The sequence below is a fragment of the Sparus aurata genome, chromosome 18, assembly GCF_900880675.1.
Source record: "Sparus aurata chromosome 18, fSpaAur1.1, whole genome shotgun sequence".
In the NCBI taxonomy this organism is placed as follows: Eukaryota; Metazoa; Chordata; class Actinopteri; order Spariformes; family Sparidae; genus Sparus; species Sparus aurata.
The window spans coordinates 22,309,437-22,333,829 of NC_044204.1; the positions used below are offsets into that span (position 1 = coordinate 22,309,437).

Sequence of the window (24,393 nt, forward strand, 5' to 3'; positions counted from 1 at the left end):
GAATAACAATCATATTTTCTTTTACATTAAGAGTAGTGTTGAACATTGCACTGCTGCAATGCAATACCAACTGATTTCATGCTATTTACACCAATACATCAACCGCTATTGTGTTGCATCCTGACTGAGACATCGCAGCAGACCAGCGTAGTGAGGAGTGATGTGCTTCAGTTTGTTGTAATAGAAAAAGTCCAACCTAAGAAATCAAAACTAGGTAGAATTGTTTTAGCATCAGAATTCAGTCCCCACAATCAGTTGCATCAGATTTTTAACAGCAATCCTGTGACTTAATCATGATTTATTTATGTTTTAACATGTGTTAATTATTAATGATCTTACAGTGTTGGTGGTGTCTGTGGTCGGATACCCAGCTGTACACTCGCATCTCATCAATTTTAGCTCCTGGTATTATTATTTGGAGATAAATAGTCCAGTGAAAGCTCCTTTTCACGTGGCAGATTCAGACCTACAGGCTACTTCTTTTGAGTTAGAAATAAAAACCACCCTTTAGTTGCAGTTCTCAGCCCAGAGATCATTGAGACTGCATTCATGTCATTCATAATTTCTCCCACTGTCCTCTGACTCAGACGTCTGTTGTCTCGCTGTCACACAACTGCAAGACGGTGGAGCCCCAGTGCAGAGCAGCTGTGTGAACACTCGTGTAAGAGGAGATGAACGCAAACAGTTTTAATATACAGTTTGTTTAACGCTCATGCACACTTTACATAACTTTCTTTACACTTCGCGCTGCTGATTGGATCCTGACATTATCAAACTGCGCTGAAACTAAATCCTCTTCATCATGATATAATTATTGATTTGTAGTTAGTAAATGATCGTCAGTTTTTTTTTCTTCTTCTTCTTCATTGTAAGTCCCTAAAGGCGCCCTGAGAGCTTGTACTCCTTGAACATAACAAGCTGCAGTTGCTCGGCGCGGCCGGCAGGGGGCGCTGAGTGTTGTAAACAGGTCTGCCATGGGGCTGGCTTGCTAGTTCTCCATTTTGTATGTTTTTCCTGGAGGTTAGCGCCTACTTTCCTAATGGCTAGCTGTGAATCCCCATAGCTCAGCCAGCTCAAGGCAGCCTGCCCGACAAATTGCAAGCAAGATCGCACTGGAAGACTGAAAAACAACTCACAAACGCTCTGAAATTGGCGTGTTTTTTTGTCGGCTTACAAGCCATGTAGCTTGGAGCCGACGCGCAACGAGCAACGTTAACAAACATTGAGTCAGGGCTCCGTGTTGTGGACTGCCACTTTCAACCAAAACAATGTTGACAGACGACCTGTGGACACATACCAACAATCAGTCATTTCAAGGGTAAATACGAGCTTCAATTGAGATTTTATTTGATCAATATGTTAGTTAAAGACATATACTATATTGTAGCATAAGTCGGTTTACCGCTAAATATTAAACGATTATAAGGGCTACTGTTGGCTAGCAGGCTAACGCTACTGTCAACGACATTCGACCGAAATGTGGGGACGTAGCCAGTTTAGCTTAGCCACACTGCTACCTAGCATGCCAACAGTTAGCAATAAGCTAACGTTAGCATATGCTATTTTTTGGTGAAACTTTTTCGGTTTTCTGTGTGTGACTTCTGTCCGAGCGCACGTTTTGTGTGTTTACTTTAAATGCAGTGTAGGAGGGCACGGCTGTCTGTGTGCGTAAAGGAATATTAATGCTAACAGCGAGTAGCTGACGTTAGCTTCTTTCGCTATCAAGGGCGCGCGTGTGTGTGTGGGGGGGCGCTTCTGCTGCAACTTTCCCCAGTCTTATTGACCTGGCGTTTAAATCTTGTTCTCTGCATTTGCATAACCTAAAACCGTTTTAAATTACATCATAGCAACACTAGTCTTTCAGCACGTCTGACGACCCTCCTTTAGTGTGTTTTAATGTGGTTGCTAAGCATTCTTGTAAACGACACACCTTTCTGTTAACGCTCTGTCACCTCTCTGTTTCCCCCCCTCAAATGAGAAGATGGATAAAGGTGGAGTGAAGAAGATTACATACAGAAGAGATGACCATTCAAGCAAATTGGTCTACACCGAAAGCACTGAGGAGGGAGGTCTATTAAAAGTCACTCCTCAGAGTGCCATGTCCATCACCTCTGCCACATCTGTCGTTCTTCCATCCAGCCCGTTGATGCAGCCAGGACAGGTGCCGAACGGCCTCAGTGACAGCCCCTTCCCAGAGGAGCTCACCTCCATTACTAGCCACCTGTAGGGCCCCTGTTAGAAGACCCAGAGTCCAGGGGCCTGACCAAAGATCAGAGGGTTCAGCAGCAGTTCCTCCAGACACATACTTCCACTACATTTGGGCGTCAAATCTTGAGGGAGCATTTGCCCCAGTTGGAGGCCAGTATAGCAGACATTAACCAGTCCTCAATGGATTCACTTATTGGGGGGTCAGATCCCAACTTCTTCCCAATGAAAACAGAGGATTTCTCCATGGATAAAGGCGACCAAGACCCCATTGACCTTGATCACGCCTTTGAGCACATTGGCAAAGATGTGGACGTTCACCAGAAATTGTTCAGTGACAACGCTCTAGACTTGCTCCAAGACTTCGAGCTCACTGGGTCCCCCTCAGAATTTTATGTAGGGGATGATGCCTTCCTGTCCTCTCTGGCAGACGATTCTCTGCTTGGGGACGTTGGCTCAGAGAGGGACACAAAGTCTGCTGTGGCTGAAAGCATTAACGGCAGTGGGGCAGTCTTTGTTGCTCTCAATGGCAGTAATATGACAAGTCCAGATCAGTCGTGCCCTAGCATATCCCCATCTGCTTCCTTAACCCCTACAACCACTTTGCCTGCATTGGTGAAGAAAGAAAAAGATGCCAGCTTCATTCAGCTCTGCACCCAAGGCGTGATCAAACAGGAGAAGACGTCTGCAGGCCAGAGTTATTGCCAAATGAGCGGCACATCTTCCACAGACATGCCCAGCTCTAACTCCATCTCCATCTGTGGGGTCAGCACTTCAGGAGGACAGAGCTACCGCTTTGGAGTCAACCCCAGCAACAACGAAACTCAGCAGCAAAAGGATCAGAAAACAGTGACCAGCCTGTTTCTCCCAGTGACGACCATCGCTGGCCCCTGGAACCGAAGCCAGGGTATTGGGGACAACGCGGTGCTGAACAGGGCCAGTGAGGCTTTCTCGAGCACTCCCTCTTTCTCCACCAGCTTTTCCAGGTAAGAAATATTGGCAGTACTTAGCTGTTTAGACTGACCTGACCTTTCGTTTTAATCTTACCAACCTGAGCTAACATGTTAATGTGGTGATCCCAGCCATGTCTCAACTTGTGTCTCATTTCATCCTCCCTTGCATCACCAGTCAACCGAACACATCTTTGCAACAGAGCTGTCTCCTCCAGCTTCATGCCAACAAATCCTTGAGCTGAAATTATGAGGAATTTGAATGAGCATAACACATTGTTAATCAGAATTATTTATGAGGTCAAAATAAATATTTGCCGATTACTGTTGATCAAATAAGATTATCAATGCAATGATCCCTCTAATGTGGTTATCAAAAACCTCTGACAAAGTTATGTAGCAGAGGCAGGATATTTGACATTTTCACATTAAACTTTATTGTCTAAAATGAAATCAGTACATGTAAACACCAAAACATCACAGAAAATTAAATAAATATGATTTAACCCAAGAATCTTTTTCCACAGTCACATCAGGGCAAATTGAACAACATACACACAGATACGGACATATCTGTGATCAATAGATACGTCGGTTGGCCTTTAGTTTTGTTTTGTCTTTTTAGAGTTATTTCTAATAGTGTTTGTAGATAGCGTAGTGTTGGGGCGTACTGGATTTGGAGCGCTTCTTGAACACAATTCTGACATTGAAATGCATTTTTTCTTTGCCTGGAAGACAAAACTCACCTGAGCAATGTCATTGAAATGTCAACCTGAAGAGATTTTTGGCTCACTGCTGCTCGCTGACAGGATATGAATGTCATTAATTAAAACTGCTGGCTGCTGATTATTTGTTTACGCCGCTTTATGGTTCACTGGTTTATAACCTTGTGTGTTAGGAAATGGTTTCAGTGTTATAATTGAGGTGTCTTTGACACTGCTCATGTTACTGGAGTGCAGTAAACAATGGATCGGGGAGAGACAGGACCTCATATATCACCAATCTATTTAAAAGATGCCTTTGTCAGCCTTTAATATGAAGACATAGTACAGCTTTAGTGACTTTCTGACCAGTATTCGCCAAAGTAATTAATCAGTGCTGAGTATCAGTAATTGTTCATTTATCAGCCTTACTTGTGTTATCGTTTAACTTAGACAGGCTCTGTTATCTGTTTTCACAAATGAAACGCTGGTGTTTAAACGGCTATCAAAAAGGTGGTCATCAGCTGCTGGTGTCAGTCCAGGATTAATCCCATTTGAGTGCACATGCAAAGGAGTTGGGGTTTATAACAAACACCCAATCACATGCTGCATCACCAGATACAGGACAGAATATTTAATACATGTCAAACGATGGATCCCTGTGGAAAAAGTCAAGAAATTGCAATTAGAAAATAATAGAATCAACACAGTATAATCCATACATTGCAAATATAAGAATAGACTAGAAAGTGATATAAACAGTAGAAAATAACACAGTCATTAAATGACGGAAGTTGTGATGTATACATTTGTGTTGAATTGTTTTCAGGGGTCTGCTACATAGCATGAATTAGGTATGAACAGAGTACAGGAAATGCACTAAAGGGGTTAATAAATAAATAAATAAATAAATTATATGCATTTCTGAATTATACTGCACATACATTTGCTACGTGTAACTGTGAGCATTAATTTCCTTATTAGATTTAATGACTGGTGCAAGTATATATGGCACAGCAGTAAAACCATTTATTTCTTGGATAGTGTCATCTCACAGTACTTGTATACTACAGATATACTACATAAACTTGAAGTTTACAGATATCACCACGTGGTCTCGTGTGCATCAGAGCTACACTGTTGGTTTTATAGTACAGTAAGTGCAGCACAAATAATATACAACAATATGCAGTAAATGTATGATATTACAAATGAAAGCATCATAAGCTTCCCGTTAATGGTTTGTTGGCAAATCTTTCTGTGCTCCTCAGTACTTGTTTCTTCAGCACAAGTGTGGTGTTTTTGTTATCGGAATGGTAGCTGTATTCTGCCCTCTGTGTTGAGACATGAGGAGGTGGACATTTTCTACGTTTTGATAAGCCAGAACAAAAACTGCTCCTTGCAGGTTTGGTTTGCAGTGTTGGTTACCATGGCAATGGAGCTCAATTTAAAATCAAGTCCTCGTCCTGAGACAGAAATGCCAGGTTTAACCCCTGAGTTACTTAGTTAACCCACTAATCTCGTTTCGTGAGACCGGCTCGTTGACTGTACAGGACGTGGCTGCAGCAATAAGCACAAGGTCTGGAGAAAGGATGTGCTGTTTAAAAACCAGGGGAATTCCACTTTTATCCAAGTCACATTTTTTTTCTCTTTTGGACAAGCCAGAGCATCAGTATGTGTGTTTGTGGCATGGCCCAATGGACACGTGATCCTCCAGTTGCGTTATGCCAAAAATAAACCTGTAATGTCTTCACATGAAGCAGATCTGTCTCCAAGGAGCAGCAGAGACAGTCCATTCAATAATAGGGATGAATGAATTGTGGCCTTCACAGAATGATCAGCCCTGTACAGTCAGAAGGAAATTCTGGTGTAGAGGAAAGCCAAAAGGGCTGCTTGTTCCACTGACTTCCTCACGTGATTTTGCTGAATCTTAATTTCTGCTGTGATTTCTTTCCATTGAGCATCAAGTCACAGTATTTGGGCTCCACCCTGCCCCACAAAGTGCCTTTTGTAAAGTCTTTCATTTGCTGCCCTGTAGACTTTTATGGGTTCAGCTGTGAACGTGGCTTTAGGCTCCAGTCGTGAAACGGCTCAATAGACATTCTTTCACCAACACTGGTGTGACAGTCACACATCTTAGAGGCTTTTTTGTTTGTGTCTCTTTTACATGCACGCCTGTCTGACTCAGTATCTGATAGGGAGTGATCAGCTCAAAGATTGGCACACAGGAGTGCGTCATGTCAACAAGGGCACAGCTGTGTTCGTGTTTTTATTGTTTGGTATCATCTTCACGAAGGTCTGACAGTCAACCTAATGCTTGGTGACCAGGAACAGATGGGGAGTGACACGAGATACACCTCATTTTCATTTCACATGTGGCTTTAATTACTTTGTCTGTGTGTACTTCAGAGGTGTGTATGTCAGTCTGTGTGTGTGTTTTAAGCATAGGATTATGTCTGCAAGTGGTGTGAGCCCAGATGATTTTGTGTGGGTGTTTGGGTATTGGCTTATAGGTGTGTAAACTTAGCATTTCTCTCTAGTGAGTGGGCGTTGTGTTTGTCTGTTCGCCTCAACCTGTGTGACATTTAGCGGCTGGGAATCAGCTGAACGCTGGGCTGCAGCAGCTCTGTGGTTGTGAGGCGTTTGGCATCAGGTCAACATCACCCCCATCTTCTCACGCAACGGTGCTGCTGCTGCTTTTTGCTGCAGCTGAGGCTCAGAGGACCTTGTGTGGCACAGAGTACCTGACCTGCCTTGGCCCCAAAGTCTTCTTGCATCAGTTCAACTACCTGAGACTTGTAACAAAACCAGTTGTCTCTCACATCCCCAGTGCTTTCCCATACCTTTATCTGTTCGTTTATGCATCACAGTCTGACTCAGTGACTCAGTTTTACAGTCTGATTCACAAACAACCAGTTCACACAATGAAGAATGCCTCACGTGGAGAAATGCTCCTATTTTGGGAAATACACACCCTCATCGTATGATAACTGGCTCTGATGTGGCATGACCTGATTGAAACTGAACTGCTCTGAAAGGAAATACCTACAGTGATTGGGTAAAAGAGGCAGATAATAATATAGCTTGTTTAGTAGGCCAGTGTTATGCAACTTTTGTTTTTAGCATGGTATTTCCTCCTTGGCCTGTGATTGGCCCAAACTATAGAGTGGAGTTCAGTTTGTGGGTCAGCTGTAATGACTTAGCCATACTGCTGCTGACTTTAGCCTGAGCTGCCATTGTGCTCTCTTGTGATCCTCAGGGCTCCGTGACAAAATATGATCCATAAAAGCCTTTTATAATGCACACTGTAGGTGACTGGAATGTCTCACAGGCTTTTGACTTGATTGTGTGTAGTGGAGGGCTGTTGTTTGGAGGAGTAATAAAAGGGGCTCCCTGAAATCAGACAAAGCCGTGTTGTTTAGTTTCAGCTTGTATAGCTCTCTTTATGTGCGCAAGTGTGAGTATGAGTGAGTATTGTGTGGTTCAGGTTCTCATACAGATAAGATGTCATTCATTCTAGGTTTAACTGAAGTCATTTCAGTGGAGCTTAGTTCAGGTTTCTATTTATTAATCAATATAACCATTTATTGTCCATCTCATCCAGTCTGATAATGCTGAATATTAACTGGAGCTGAATTTATTAGTTGATTAATCCCAGAGCAGAAAATTAATCAGCAACTATTTTTTGTCATTTTATTGGCACAAATACTAAACAACTCAGTGCAAGGATTTGTTTGATTTCCAGGGCTCCAGGCTCACTTTTTACACTGGTTTCACTGGTGCGGTGCACCAAGTAACACATTTTGATTTAACTTTTAACACATTTTGTAAGAGATTGTTCACAGGCATAAGGCTGTAGATAAAAGTGTTTTATTCCTTTGAATCTCACAGGAAACAAGACATTGCAAAAACCTCGATTGTTAAAAAAAGTTTCAAGAACCGGGGACCTGTACACTGCACACACAGACATGCACTCCACATGTGTAAGATCTACAGAAAATATGTTTATAGGCGACTGTCTAAACACTCAGCTGGTGTTGTTAAAAACTATGTTTACAGGTTATATATTTTATATTTTCTATTAGACCTCTTAAGTTTTCACCACTTGACAGATATTTAGGTGCCAGTTGATATTTGGGACCAATGATCTTGTTTTCTTTGTTTTATAAAATAGTAAAGTTAGTATCTTCTAGGTTTTAGACTGTTGATGGTAGAGCTGCAAGGATTAGTTGATTGTGGTTTTTGGGAGTAAATCGAGAATTGTTTTTGAACTGTTGGTTGAACAAAAGAAGCTCATTTATGATTTTGCTTTGGGCTCTGGGAAATTGTGATGAACGTCCTTCACAATTTTTTAAAATAGTTTTTAGTGACTTAACGAGTAATCTATTCAGTATTTGTGAAAATAATCTGCAGGTCAGTTGATCATGGAAAATAATTGTTAGTTGCCGCCCTAGTTGATGGGATGAAATAAGCAATTTGAGGATGCCAACCAGGGCTTTAAGAGATTTGATGGAAATGTTAAACTTTTTTTTTTATATAACATTTTGAATACCAAACAATTCATCTATTTATTGGGTAACAATGGGCAAAATAATCAAAAAGAAAAATGCTCTCTAGTAATTACCATTGATGGGAGTAATTCTGACTTGCTGGCTCAGAGCCTGCTGTGCAGTCAGACCTGGGCTAAATGAAGCAGTGCCTGGGCAAGTCAAAGAGCAGATCCAACAGTGTCTGTGCTACTGCAGTAAAACTCGAGAGGATTTGACATGTGGGAATATTGAGTCAACTTCGGGAAATGTCTATGACTCACTGTTGAATAAACAAGAATAAAATAGACAGTGTTAGAGCACTGTTTGACTTCTTCTCTTTCACAGCAAACACTTCTGTTATCTCTTCAGGTTTGTTTCCTCAAATCCTGCTCAAGATAAACAACTAACATGCTTCAAATAAAAACTGTCTGTAGAAATCTAAGGCAGTTTGTTTTGAAAGCATCCTATTGATTAAATGTAGGTCCGAGTCCTTGCCTCAAGGGTGTGTTTGACAGCTGTGGTGCCTGCAGGACTTTGTATCAACTTGTTGAATGTGTGAGTTTCTTCATGACATGGGTATTAACAGACAGTTATTTTGTGTCAGCTGAGAGCATAGAGCCTTATCTAACCAGTGCAGGGTCCAGATTGATAGGCCTTGGACTACGACATAGATTCAACTGGTGCTGGTGAAGTGAAATGTTGTCTGTCTGCACTGTTGGATATATCAGCTGTGGTTTGTTCCCTGGTCTGATATATGAGCAGTTTTGAGTTTGAGTCCATTTATATATAGCCTTATGTATTTATATAAAGCTTATACATAGTGCATGAATAGTCTCTGCTCCCATTCTTGGCTCTGTGTTTTGAGAGCAATCTTTGGTCAGAGCTATTCAGTGCGCGGTCTCACTCCTACACACCCCTCACCTCTCTGCCTCCCTCACCCGTCCTCTCTCTTCCCCTTCGTCCGTCTGTCCCCTGTTTTAGCTTCCTGCAGCCAAGGGCAGAGACCTTGACTGTCAGCAGAAGCTTTCAGCTGCTGTAAATCACCTGTCATGATTGCTCGTGTGTGTGTGTGTGTGGGGGGGGGGGGGACATGCAGGTCTTTTAGCATTGTATATTATGCATGAGCGTGTAGATGTGCACATGTGTGTGCACGTGGGCGTGTCATGAGTGCTGTGGCAGGCAGGCAGGCTGCCGTGAAGCTCTCACTCTCCTGACCTACTTTCCCTCCCGCCTTCCCACAGCTGGCGCCGAGTGAATGCACCAGATCAAATGCCAGCCATTCCAGTCGCTTTCGCGTTATTACCGCATTCCCCTGTAACCGCAGTTTTGCTTTGTTAGTATTTAGTTTTTGTTGTGTTTTGACACCCAGGAGGCTTATAGAATTTCCCCATATCGAGGTTAAGAGGATATAGCTAAGTCTGTGCGTTGTTTGTGCCCTTCGTCTTACTTTTGTTGTACAGCTGCCGAGTCAGCAAAGTCAACTTTGGGAGTGGGTTCCTCCCCCATTCAGCGGTACCCAGCTGAAGGTATTACGGTTATGCACACAGTAGCAGCAGCAGGCCTCCAATTCATTTTACAGGCCAGGAAGCTGCCTCCCACCTACACAGAAGTCACTAACGGCTCCTATTATGGAAACTAATATGGAAACTCAAATCCCTCGGGGTTATTTCTCTCCTACTCAGCCATGGGGTTAGTTTAGTCCTCTCTGGTTTTTGAAGCTGAGCTGAAGTTGCTGCACCGGGCAACCAAATGTAGCTGTTTGTCAATAAATTATCAAGGATGAGACAGTGACACTGAGGGATTGTCCAGCAAATCACATGTGGAGTATTTCACTAATGGACTTTATCATAAATCAAAACAATCTCCTTAAAAACACTTCATGTGCATGTAAAACTGCTCCAAAGGGTACTATATCTCCACTGTATTCATTTCCTATGGCAGCACGGTACTTATTTCAAGTACTTATAAAGACATACTGTCTGTTTGTATTAGAGGGCTCAGGAAACAGATATTTTAGAGAAGTCCAGCCCAGTCTTTACCAAACAAACCCCCTCCACTCCCTCATAGAAGCTATGTTGTTGTTCTGCGTGCAAAAATGATTGAGAGCGTGCAGGCCAGTTCCCCTTTCTATTTTGGTGGCTCTTTGCTCGGGGAAGGAGCGCTTCCTTCTGATCCCCTCGTCACGCTCACAGATGAAGATGAGATGTCTCTACTTGTATCAGTAGCAGTTATTAACAGCTCACAGAAATCAAGTTTTAAGCATGCAACAGCCCGGACAGATTTTTGTGAAGATACTCTATTTTCAGTCTTATTTAGGAGCATGACCTCACCACATGTGAGTCTGAGACAACTAGTGGAACTAAATAACCGTTCATATTTTTCGCAGAGATGATGCATGTGTTGTGACTGGGCCTGAAGTAGGTCAGGGAGGATGATGTCGACTAATATATGGAATAAATGCAAAAGCACTAAACTCTCTTCTGCACCGAAAGGAAGTAGGCTGGCACTGTAATGATGTAGTTCTTACAGCTGCTTGTCTGGATTGATAAAAAGGCTGGGGTATACAGAGTAGTGGCCTGCCAAGCTACTTGTGACACTCACAGCTAAAAGGGGATTATGAATTGTTAAGCAGGGCAGTGGGCCACCAGCATTATCGTAAGTGCGTGAAGTGGCTTTGCCTCATTAAAACCCAGGCTGATTGATCACACTCCTACAGAAGTAAGCGGTTAACTTTCTCAGTGCTGCTCTTGTTGAAGCCGAGGCCCATCTCGGGGTGTCTCTGCCTTTGTGCTGTGACTGTGCTCTGACCGATAGTAAACTCAGAGGGAATGCAAGAACTTCCTGTCGATGGCGAGCTCTCGCTTCAACAGATGGTTTCAGAAAGAGGAAATTTGGTCTCTGCAGATTGTCGTGCAGCTTTGATTGGTTTGTGTGCGACTGTACACAAAAACAGACTTGTAACATGTCCCATGGCTGAGTTGAATGCCATCCACTGATGCCAAATTGTAATTTGAATAAATATTGAAAAGCATTGACTTGACTTCAGGCTTACATTGGTGTTGTGAAACATGTAGCGGCTGCAGTAATTGGATTTGACCCAGTAGCCTAAAGCCTTTTAGTAAAGCTGTCCTGATGACACCTAGTGGGCCAGTGAAGGACAAATGGGTCACCCATTCACACCCTATGACATCATCTTCATCACTCTGAATAGCCTCCACCGTCCCTAAGGGCTTTTGTTTGTGTGTGTCCATACTGTATATTGTATGTATGTGTGCTTAACCCAACATAAATCTGTGTGGGAGACAGATGGCATGCTGGTGACATCATCGCAGCATCATAGTGTTTATATGTATTGTATTGACCAACTGTTGTTTGTGTTTACTGTGATCCAGTCAGCTGGTATTCAGACATGCTGGTTGAAGCATGAATTAGTTTCTAAGAGCTATAATTCAGATGATAATATAACAATGACAATTTATCAGAAAATTTATGGAAAATGAAGGCACTATAAAACACTATATAACTATAAAACATGATGCCTAGATATGCTTGTCACAACACAATTATGTGCCCAGATAAATTACATGAATTATTGCCCATTCTCAAATATCTACGGTGAAGCATTCATTTCAGCTGTTTTCTGACAACTGATCATTAAGCAGCATTATTTGCAGTTTATGCCAACTTGAGGGCGGTGGGATCAAGCTGTAAACACAAAATTGACATATTATCACCTTGTAAACTTGTTATAGCAGCAAGAGTCACATTTCTGGCCAGTGGTGAACTGCCCCCTTATAGCAAGAAGGTTTTGGGTTAAAACATGGCAGCTGGCTTAACTCCTCACGGTTGACTTTCCCTTTTCTTCCTGGTAACCATGAGAGCTTTACCCGAAACCAAGATTTTCCAAGTTGACTCTGAGTTGGCAATTGTACTGAATATTTGACTCTTTTTAAACCTACAATTATGAGAAATATGCCGTTCATGGCAGTCAATCCAGTGCATATGAAGAGCAACCGCAATATAAAAACATCAGATCTCCATATACTGAAACAACAAGCAGTGCCCTTCAGTCACAAAATCCTAGTGCACCATAGAGCCTCTCTTGTGTGGCTCTGGACAAAGATGTCAGCTCATAAGTGAATAACGCATGACAGCAGTTGAGGAAGTTGTACAGGTGTCTAGTTCAAAATGCAGTTAAGCCAACTTTGCTGCATTTGGCACCAAAGCAGAGAGTGTTGGAGGAGCAACTGCAGAGTTGGGTGATAATTAAGGTGGCCGGGAGAGCTTAAGGCACAGCAGCTGAAGAAAGCACATGCAAACAGACAGAACACAAACAAATGACGAAATAGTCTTCATCAATTTGACTACACATGTGCAGCAATTAGAAAACATACTGCAAGTACTCACAACAAAGCTAAAGTTGGACAAATGTAAAATTGTACTTATATTATCTCTGCGTTATTGGAATTGGTAATATTGTAGCTGATGATTGGAGACAATCATACAAAGCCAATTTGCTTTCATTGGCTCAGAGTGCAAAATCTACACCAAGTTTGTTTCTTAGGAAGACAACACAATTGCAATTTGCAGTATATGGTTAACAAGGGTTCTGAGAGAAACGAAAAATAGTTTTAACGGAACCAGTCTTATTAGCGTTGTGATCATCCATCTAATTTTACTACATCTTGGCCTTTCTTACCCTCAGGCAGCATTAAGTGGAAGTTAGGAACTTCTTTTAAAACTAGTGTTTGTGAGAGCAGGGAAGAGAAGAGAAACAAGCTCAAACCTAAATGAAAACTGAGCTGACATGAAACGACTCAAGTGCTCATAAATAAAGTATTAAACATGTTGGGAATTGGATCCCTGAATCTGGTTTGTTGGAAAATTGGCAGCTAATGGACTCCGGTCACAAACACAGAGTCTTCAGTTAGATTTAAACATTGCTTGCAGAATAGAAATGGTAAAAGTAGTCAAAATGGTAAAGCAAAGGGGTGAATAATTCTCTAGTTTCTGAAGCATAAATGAACAAATGCCACCATCTATGAGTTATTACTGACAGCAATAACTAAAAGCATCTGTAAAATGAGATTAATCGATATATTCCTGGAGTTTGAATACCAAGCATCACCAAACTGCAATAATACTATACTATCATACTGAGACCAGTAGTACAGGTCAGACTAGACTAGTCAAACAGACTAATTACTGAAACATATCCTGAACTTCATTAGTCCATGATCATGCACAACACAGCGTTCAATTTAAGAATATTTGCTGCAACTTGTGCAAAGGTTGATTATTTGTGATTCTCTTGTGATCCTAAGAAAACTTTCTTAGGACTAAAGACAACACTGTGCTTGGAGACGGTGATATATTCTTGTTTTGGGGGGCAAATGGAAACAAAGGATGATTCGAAGTTTGTCTATAGCACATTAGATTTGTAGGATATTTATTTTTCTGCATTTATATACAATATTGATACTGTTTCTGTTTACTCTGTAGCTTCGTGGGTTGGGCTTTTTATTTGAGTTAGAATGATGAATCTAATTTCCGAGTCTAAAAAGGAGTGATCTTTACTGTTGCTAAAAATATTTGTAATAATATTCCTTCTGCTCAGGTCGTTCACCTCAGACAATGATGAACTGTGCACACAATATGGGGTGTGATTTGTTTAGTGCTTCTGTGTAATACATCTTGGCTGTATCTACCACACTGAAATGAAACCTTTTGTTCCTCAAAGCTTTTTCAACGAAGCACCTCAGCAGAATGTAATGTTTAACAAGAGCAGTCGATCAGATGTTGTAGAAAATGCTGGTTTGCGTGATTTTCATGGATTTAGACGCTGTGTGTTCTCAATTAAATCTGCCCCAGGTTTCACCTCTCACAGTTGGTCCAGCGGGGAGCTGTTCAGTGAGCACCCCGCTTTGGGGTAAAACACTCCAGGGTTTGAGTTTCAACTGTACAAAACAATGCAGTCAGAGACAGACAGGAAATGGAAGCTCACTGACTATCATCATAAGAGGTGAATGGAGAGACTTATTGACCGCAGTGTGTTGTCAGTGGTGCTCAGAAAGCTCTCAGACCTTTCATGACTAGACCTGATCTTTTATTTTTTATCTGGCAGCTGAATTCTTCATCAATGCTTTGATGTTTCTCTCAGGTTTTCCCATCCCCGCTACACCCACTGACTGCTGGGGCCTGACCTGCTTTCATGCTAATACCCTCATGTGTTGCATAACTCCGACTGAACTTGGCTCCCCGGTTCATTTCTGCATAAGTGTGTCAGTGTGCATTGACAGTTCACAGCAGCTTTTGTCAAATGAAACACTTTGTTTTCATTGCAGTGGCAGGCCTGTGGACATATGGACACAGTTGTTTGCATGTTCAGGGCTCAATATCCACTCATTGTGGGCGTTGTTGTTGCTGTGGCCACTGGGTTAGAAAGGGGGTGTGGACCTCTGGCATAGGGATGCTGCAAAACCCGACGCCCTCTTGTGGTCATTTTGAAAAAGTGCATCGTTAACAACCGTTGACTGGGTCTGGAAACGTTTGTGGTTCAATTCAAAGGAAGAAGGGCTGGTTTATGACAAGCACTGGATTTAGGATGTGACCACAGATCTTCAGATAATTTAGGCCTTAGGCCCAAATGGGCACAATGGACACACTTCTCCTCGCTCATGATGTTGGGAACGAAAACTAAGTAAAGGGAGGATGAAAGCACAAAGAACACATTGACTCCTATGTGTGTACACATATGTGTAGTATATCTGTGTTGTTTATTTATTTAAAGTTTTAGTTCAGAGATGTAAATATGACCTGCAGCTGAACCCTCATAACTGAGAGGATGCTTTCAGGAGCAGAGCAGGACCGTATGTAAATGGCCTACTGTAGACGTACAACATTTGTCTCTCATGGATTTGGCTAAAATGACTGTTTTTATTCAGGATTTGAGTCAGTGTGGTGTCTTTGTAAATAGTTTTTTGTCTTGGTTACAAGTTTTCTTGTAAACAAACATAATGATTGCATTTAATGTTCTGTATGCTTGAGGTCTACCAAACATGATGAATGCATGTCTTTCCTCATAAAACTTACAAAGCCAACTATTCCAGGATCGTTTACATCCATGTTTATGGGCAGTTATCCCCTTTCCCTGCCGTTGCAGATGCATTGCTGCATATCCTGTCATAAACACTGCCTGTAAATCAATGGATAGTGTTACAGTGTTGACATGAATGTATATTATGTCACCCATGTGCACATGCATGCGCTTGTGTGTCTTCAAACAAACAAAATGGGCACCCATGCATAGAAAAACTGCTCCACTGTGCTTCTAGAGGTCAAAAACTTGTAAGAGAAGCTGAAATTTTTCTGCTTTGTCTCCTCCATCTCCCTCCAGTTCTATCTCCAGACAGGAAGCGGTCACTGCTACGTCCTCAGCACAGGGAAAGAGCGGGACTCATAAAATCTGCCTGGTCTGCTCTGACGAGGCTTCAGGCTGCCACTACGGCGTTCTCACCTGTGGCAGCTGCAAGGTCTTCTTCAAGAGAGCAGTGGAAGGTACAAAGCCATAAGACATCATTATTTCCTCACTGATTTATTCATTGCCTGCTATAAGCTCATTCATCGCTAATCTGTCTCACATTAGTCTGCTCAAAAGCTGGAGTCATTATGATTTTAAGTTGAAGGCATGATCATTACAAAGTAAAGGACGGTGATGCAGCTAATTAGTTTTTCCTCCCTGGAGTGTTTGTGACAGCAATGAAGGTAAATAACAGATTAATCTTTCTCATCTATGTGCCTCAGGGCAGCATAATTACCTGTGTGCTGGGAGGAATGACTGCATAATAGACAAGATCAGGAGGAAGAACTGCCCGGCCTGTCGCTTCCGCAAGTGTCTGATGGCTGGCATGAACCTGGAAGGTACATATTAACCACACGGATAACGCCAAACTGTGTACCCTTGATTTGGTTTAATTGCTCCTGTCTCCTCTTCACCTTCTTTCTTCATCAATTCAAAAACTTCCTGTCATGCTCATCTCTGTTTCTCATCTGCAGCACGCAAAACCAAAAAGTTGAACCGCTTAAAGGGCAACCTGCCGAGCAACCCGCCCGAGCTGACCACTCCTCCACCGATGGAGGCTCGCTCCCTAGTGCCCAAGTGCATGCCTCAACTCGTCCCAACGATGTTGTCCCTGCTGAAGGCCATTGAGCCGGACACCATCTACGCCGGCTACGACAGCACCCTGCCTGACACCTCCACCCGCCTGATGACCACCCTCAACAGGTTGGGCGGCCGGCAGGTCATCTCAGCTGTCAAGTGGGCCAAGGCTCTGCCAGGTTAGTAGTGTACCCTGCCAGAAGAAGTGTAAATGTGTCCTAACCAATGAGTGTAGACTATGTACAATTTTTATTTTAACTGAAAAACCCATTAAAATCATGATAATGTGACATTTGTTGGGCTCTTCTATACCAAACAAGCATGGTTGCTTACATCGGGAGAACAAGATTTGTAGGCTAGTGCATCTCTGAAACATACATGCAGTACTTATTAGTACATTATAATGCCTTTTTGTCACATTTTACCCTCATCCGAAAATCAAAGCTTCTGTGTTTTCGATATTGTTATTTTTCAATAAAAATTTTCCTAATTGTGCAGCCTTGTGCTGTCCTCATTGTTCATTCTATGAAGGCACACAGAACCCAAAAAGCAGCCAGTACAGATTTTATTTTCACAGCTCCAACACATTGCAAGCATTAATATTTCACAAGTTTAAGCTAAAGCAGGATATGTTGTAATGTATCAGTGCAGCGCAAAACGGGTGTCTTCTTTGCTATGACTTGTGTAAACAAACACACTGGCACTACATCTGGATCTCCTCCATCTGGGATGAAGTTGGCACATTGTTTCATAAACAGAGTGAAATCTGATTATGGTGCTCAGTTGGAAAAGAAATTGGAAAAAACCTCCATCAACAAAATGTATGTGTCCTTCCGCTCAGGTTTCAGGAACCTGCACCTGGACGACCAGATGACTCTGCTGCAGTGCTCCTGGCTCTTCCTAATGTCTTTCGGTCTTGGCTGGAGGTCTTACCAGCAGTGCAACGGCAACATGCTGTGCTTCGCGCCAGACCTCGTCATAAACGAGTACGTACGGGTCCATTTTCAGTCATTGTACAAGTCTAACATTTATTGATTAATTTGATACCAAAAGTATTGAGACTTAATTTGTGCTGCACATAAATCAAGCACTAAAGTGATGTATGCAACCTTCTTTTTCCTCCAATCGTCAGCCAACGCATACATCTGTTTGTTTATATATCAGTGCAGCTCTCTGCTCTGTGCCGTGTATGTGGCGTCTCCCAAGAATCAAACAGCGTCTGTCAGCTGTCATCAGTAATCAGCATTTCATCCCTCGAATAGACTCGATGACTCCATTTGTAAACAGCACTGTGAGAGTCTGAGCAGTCTGCACAGCTACCATGCTCAGGGCTGTAATAGGCCTTTTGATATCTTCCTTCTCTCCTTCATAATCAGAAGATTAAAGTTAATGGGATCATAATTAATATCTAATGACATTATGTACTCTATTTGTGTTTATCCCAAAAAATCTTTCCCAGTTTGATAAAAGCCAAAGACGTTTTCATTTTTTAAGGATGTTTCATGAAATGCTGCATTTTTGATTTACACATTTATGAATTTCGTGTTCACTTTGGCTCAACTTACAGCAAAAAAAAAGCAGCTTCTGAACATTGATTTCATAAGTTTTTGTATAAGTTTGCCCCCACTTTCACCCACAACAATACTTCATCACTGAGATGAGGCTCACTCATCATCTCAGCCTTCTACTCTGACAAACTAATAGACTGAATCTCATTTCAGGAAGAGTGATTTAAAATGGGATCCGCAAATTGTTTGCAGCAACACCTTGAACATTTAATCTATTACAGCAGCCCTGTAAACCTTCTATGACTTATGGTGAAACAAGAATGTGTTGCTTAACTGTTTCTTACACCACCAGGGAGCGGATGAAGCTGCCCTACATGGCTGACCAGTGCGAACAGATGCTGAAGATCTCCAGCGAGTTTGTCCGGCTGCAGGTTTCCCACGACGAGTATTTGTGCATGAAGGTCTTGCTGCTGCTCAGCACAGGTCAGACGTTCATCCTTCTTCCACCATCACCTGTGCAACTCGTGCCGTATTAATAGAATCATTACAAAAGCCATTACTCCAATCCAATATTGTCCATGGATCCCTAAAGGAAAAACATCCCATCGCAGCACTTTCCCAGCTCATTAACTGAAATGCAATTATTGTAAACAGGTATTGAATCTTCACATGGCTGCCTGGCTTGACACACACACACACACACACACACACACACACACACACACACACACAATTTCACCAGCTAGAGCACTAACTGATTAACTGCAGGGGTATCTAAACATAGTCTAGTGTGGGAGAATTAATGGTGTGATATACAGCCAGCAGTTATATGCAGCTTAAACAGACTACAGAGCCCTCCTCAACGTGTGCTGCTTTTGTTATGGCAGCTGTCTCCTGTAAGCACTCTGCTTTGCTTAATATTCTGACCTGCTGGATGTTAACCAGCTCCTGTTTTATTTCACGTCTCTCACAGTGCCAAAGGATGGCCTGAAGAGCCAGGCGGTGTTCGACGATATTCGGATGTCGTACATCAAGGAGCTGGGTAAAGCCATCGTAAAGCGTGAGGAGAACTCGAGCCAGAACTGGCAGCGTTTCTATCAGCTCACCAAGCTGCTCGATTCCATGCACGAGGTACAGAGATCCATCCTCCGACTTTGGCATTACATGTTAGCAGCAGATGCCTATTGACCACCTGCAGTCTGCAGCTTTTCTAATCCTTAAACAGTGATTTACTGTCTGTGATCTCATTTGTTTAAAGCTTTTACTGGTTCAAGGAAATGCTCGTTCCAATAATGCAAAGTTATATTGATTAGCAGGATTTTATGAGCTTGTGACAGACCGGATACACATATTTCAGCTTTGTGAATGTTTTGTGAATCCAGGCTTCACTTAGTACAGAAGGCTTTTCTTTACATCTTACTTCTAATGAAACTGATTGTTTAAGACATACTTCTAGTGTGAAAAAGGCTTTTTGAAAAGCCACAACTAGAAAATAAAGACACACTTCAAAGATTTTATAGAAGAGAAAATAGTATAATTCGAAATAATAGTTAAGGCAAGGAAGGCCAAACATCAGATATATCAGTGTGTGCTGCTAAAGGCGTCCACAAAATCAAAATAGGTCATCAAGTGTTTTTCTATTGAGTATTCACCAACATGTTCTCCTGTGTGTCTGCAGATGGTCGGAGGACTGCTCAGCTTCTGCTTCTACACCTTTGTGAATAAATCCCTGAGCGTGGAGTTCCCGGAGATGCTGGCCGAGATCATCAGCAACCAGTTACCAAAATTCAAGGCCGGGAGCGTCAAACCTCTCCTCTTCCACCAGAGATGACTGTGCCCCATAAAAGACACAATGCCTTAAATTCCCACCACATCATCTCATCATCCCCCCCCCACCCCCACCTCCCTCCCAAGAGCGACAGTGAAAGGGACTGAGGATGCAAGGCGAAGAGTGAATGATGTTTTCAGGAGCAAGTATGCAACTTTGTGTAGTGGGTTATGGGTCTGGAGAGCGGAGAAGAAACCAGACAGCGAGCACAGAGCAGACTAAGATGTAGTGTGTAACAAGTAGGAAATGTTTGTAAGATAGAAGATGATCGCAAAGAGAAATAGGCTTAACATCCATGTCGTCTCAGGTTTCTTACCTTCAAACACAGAACGATATCTGAAGTAGATACAAACAAACATCTATGTACAGGTTCTGATAGTATTTTCTACATTTTCAAATTGTAACAGTTTATACAATTTTCCAGGTCGTTGTTACCTGGGAAGGTAACAAAGCTTAATTAATAACATGCTCTTAAGTAGGCTCTTTGACTGTATGGTCCTCTTTTAGTTTTTATAGGAGGTTGTAACAAAATGTTTATCAGTCACATGGAGAAAAGAAAAAAAGACGTTTTTCCAGTCATGTAAAAAGCATATTTCATTGCTTTGATAGATACTTCGGACATTGGAACTGACGTGCACCATTCAAAGGATGATTTCTCCCACACGCCGACCTCTTCCAGGTTTACACACGTCTATTATAAAAGGGAAAAAAAATGTGCCTTTTTTGCTTCAAATATCATGTTAGCCATTTCTTTCTACCTGTTGAACCCATAGTGGTCTACCTTCAACGTACGTTGATTGTACTTTTTCATGTGACATGCAGTTGCAAGTTTTCCTTTTTCTCGACGGCTGTGTTTATCTTTAGAAGTGGCAGCTCGGTCCATCCTCCCTGTGTGTAGAAATGATCCTTGTCCTTTTTAGATTATTCAAAGCCTGCTTCCTTTTCACGCGATCTCACGCACACTCAACTCCTTAAGTGCTATTTGAGCACTTTGTACCCTGCTAAAGGCTTGAAAAGACTGTGAAGAAAGACTGTTATGCTGTAGAAGTCTTGAGCGTAAGATTTTTTTTTTAGATGGAAGGTAGAGAATGTTTCTTGTAGGAAATAGAATAGCCTGCGATTATGTTTATTTTAGCCCCTACTCCTGCCCCCATAGTCTAATGATGGAATGTGATAGATACCTGCGTCTACCAATCATAGAAGAGAGGGCATATGTTATTGTTTGCAAGATTTGGTCATTTTAATTCCATGAGGGAAACTCATTTCTGTGGTTCAGCCATGGCTCCAACCGGTTGGAAAAAAACCGTCCTTCAATTTTTTAAGTTGTTTTTACAGTCTATTTTGTAATACTGACACACATGCAGTCATGATTCTGCCACTGATAATCCTTTGTCGACAGTACATTCACGATCTTAATAACTGTCTGGTTTAGCCTAAAGGAGTAGTTCAACATTTTGGGAAATGTGCTTGTTTGCTTTCTGCCAAGAGATAGATGAAAACATTGACACCACACTCTTGTCTTAACGGTTGATGTGGAGATGTAGAGGTAACTTACACCATTTCTACACCAAAATAAGTGCTTATGTGCACGTTTTTGAAACACAGGTAAACCCTTCCTTCCCCACTGCTAGGAGTTTGCCTTCCTTGTAACATAGTTTTTTGTCATGTGTGAAAGCGGTTCATCTGCTACAGATGTGCAGGTTTTGTATTTTGTTCCCTTTTAGACACAGCCATGAAGCCATTTGTCCCATTTGTTTTTAAGCTAAGCTAACTGGCTTTATAGCTTTATATTAATCACCCAGATGGGAGAGTGGTATCAGTTTTTTCTTCTAACAGTCCTCAACAAAGTGAAGCACATTTCCCAGAATGTCTGAACTGTTCCTTGGAAATGGTGAACAGCTTGTGTATACTGCACTTTGGATCAGACGTTGGCAGACTCACCACCCTGTAAACCTCCCACAGCTGCTGATAACCTTTGAACCCCCTCCGCTCCTCTAACGCCCTGTAGGCACCTTGTCTTAATGTCTGTGTAACTTTAGAACATTTGCACGTTTGTTCGTCCGCTCGCTAGTCAATCCCCCTCAACGTTTGAGAGCACTTAGCATCAGTCACCTCATGGAGTAGTGGCACAGCTTGAGTCTAGCGTCACTGACTCGGGTGGCAGGCAAAATGGATCCTTTATTCTCTGGGAACTATTTCAGTGCCAAACTCCGGTTTTGTCTGTTTTCAGTGATGCTGAAAAGTCGGTCAGTGTTTGTATCAAAATAGGAAAACACGTCCCAGTATTGATGCTTTTTAAAATTTGTCCACAACTAGTTAGCAAAGTGAATTATGACTGAGCTTCTTCGGTCTTCATAAGGCACTCGCAGATGTGTGATCACAAAGAATAATGTAGGTCTGTCTCTTTTCTTTGTGTGTTGTGTAAGTAATTTGAAATGTGCTGCATTGTTTTCATCATTTCATCAGCACAAAAATAATCCAGGTTTTGACGTGAATATAAACCTTAAAGAGGAACTTGTTTAGTTTTGAAGAAAAGCTCTTGACAGATTAAAGATGATGCCCTGCCAGTGTAAAATAATTGGATAAATGTGTCAGGTGAGCGGCTACAAAGGGCTCGCCGGTGCATTCGAATATGAAAAAAATGTCAAACGATTCTGCTGCTGGTTTTGTCGCTAAGCTATCCCAACGAGAAATGTAAAAGCACTCATTATAAATGTTGAAGCGCTCCCATGCTCAGGTTGTTGAAATTTGATGTCCGATTGACACAGTATGTGTTTTGTCCTTGTTTAGTCATTTTATGTCCGGACTTAAAGAACCAAAAAAAGAAAAACCTTCAGTTTTCGGATTCCCAAAATGTGTCTGCCTCTGTGATTAATGGTGTATTTTTGTCAGGTTCAAGTCATCAAATTCACTCCACAGATTAGGATAATGTTTCAGGAATGTGCTGCCATGGTCGTCATTCACACCCACGCTCGGATAAAAAAAACATTTATTTTTTTTTTCTTTCTTTTTTCTTTCTGAAGTTTATTGAAAAGTTTTTTAATCATCTTCATAAACTGCATAGGGGTTACTCATGGGTTACTTTCACATTCAGTGTATCCAAATCTCTGCTGCTGCTCATTTAAACAGGTATATATATATATAATATATATCGCACACTTGCCTCTTCTTGCTCAAAAATGTAACCTTTCTTACTCATTTGTGCATTTTTGAGGAGGACATCTGAATATGCAATAGAAACGACTGATAATCTATCACCGTCACATTACAAGATGTGGTCGCTTCCTCGTTCTTTATTTTCCAGTATAAGCTATTTTCATACAGGAGAATCACATTTAACTTTATCTCTGCAGGCCAGATTTTCAGGAAACAGATACACTTATACAGTCATAACACACGTTTAAAACAAAAAAACTATTTGTTTGAATGCAAGGTGACCAAAGCAAGTAGAGACAAACTCAACATTATGTCAGTGTAAACTACGTAGCTCCTAGAATACAAATGTACAGTTGTTTGTTTTGGATTTTTTTTGCGAAGGGGGGATTGTTGTTTTTTTTTAAAACACATTTTTTACTCTAACACAATGGCTTTGGTCAAATTCTGTAATACTGTGAATAGGATAGGAATTGGTCTTTTTCACACACACAAAAACTGTTTGTGAAAGTAATCAACCAGCTTGAATCTAAAAAAAAAAAAAAAAAAAAAGATTTGCACTACCCAGATATTGTTTGAAAATCTATTTTGTATAAAACATATGCAGACATTAACTTTTGAGAATTATCAAGGGCAGATCATGTTTCACTGGTATATGCTTTCTCTAAAAAAAAAAATAAACATTTGTTTTGCTTAAATTTTTTTGAATATGTACATATAATCCATTGTAAAGAAAATGTGGTGTATTTGTCTCCAAATAATAGTTTTTCTATACCTTCCCTCTATATTATTTCTCCTCTGTAGTGCGACTCCAGTCGATCTTTTCCTCCATTGATTAAAGGTCAAACTGTCTGTCTTCGTGTGGTACTTCTCATATAAAAGGAACTGTATGCTGATGTTTGCCATGATATTAACTCGATGATTCTGAACAGTGGAAACGGTAGGGCTCATTGTAAGACACTTCCCGTGATCACAACCAAGCACTTGTTCAATCAAATAAATACGCTTTTCCATTCTGGCAGCTGCTTTATTGACCGATGATGACGACCGTTGACGCTCTTTTGTTTTTTGTCACGACTTCAAATGAAAACATGTTTCTCAGCGAGCAGAGCATTTAAATCACTGGTGATGCTGATTGGTCCACAAATGAGATGGAGGCAAACCTCAGGGGGTTCTATTGATTTCATGGTTTGTTCATGAAACAAACCAGGACCACGTTTGACCTTGGTGGGTTTTTTATCAGTGTCCAAGGGAAGTAAACCTGAGAGGAGTCACATGATTCTGAGGAGAGTCCTTTAAAGTAAAGTTAAAGGTTTAGTTCAGCCAAAAAATGAAAATTCAGTCATTATCAACTCGCCCCC

General features: G+C 41.5%; 1 protein-coding gene across 1 annotated transcript; it reads left to right on the forward strand.

Moving 5' to 3' along the window:
* The first annotated feature begins 1,981 nt into the window (after window positions 1–1,981).
* On the forward strand, window positions 1,982–24,047 carry nr3c1 (nuclear receptor subfamily 3, group C, member 1 (glucocorticoid receptor)). Its single transcript, XM_030396209.1, is given in 9 exon segments — window positions 1,982–2,224; window positions 2,227–3,191; window positions 15,782–15,942; window positions 16,189–16,305; window positions 16,441–16,722; window positions 17,385–17,529; window positions 18,404–18,534; window positions 19,025–19,182; window positions 19,730–24,047. Coding segments are annotated over 9 exon segments (2,355 nt in total). The 3' UTR covers window positions 19,883–24,047.
* Window positions 24,048–24,393: the final 346 nt, after the last annotated feature.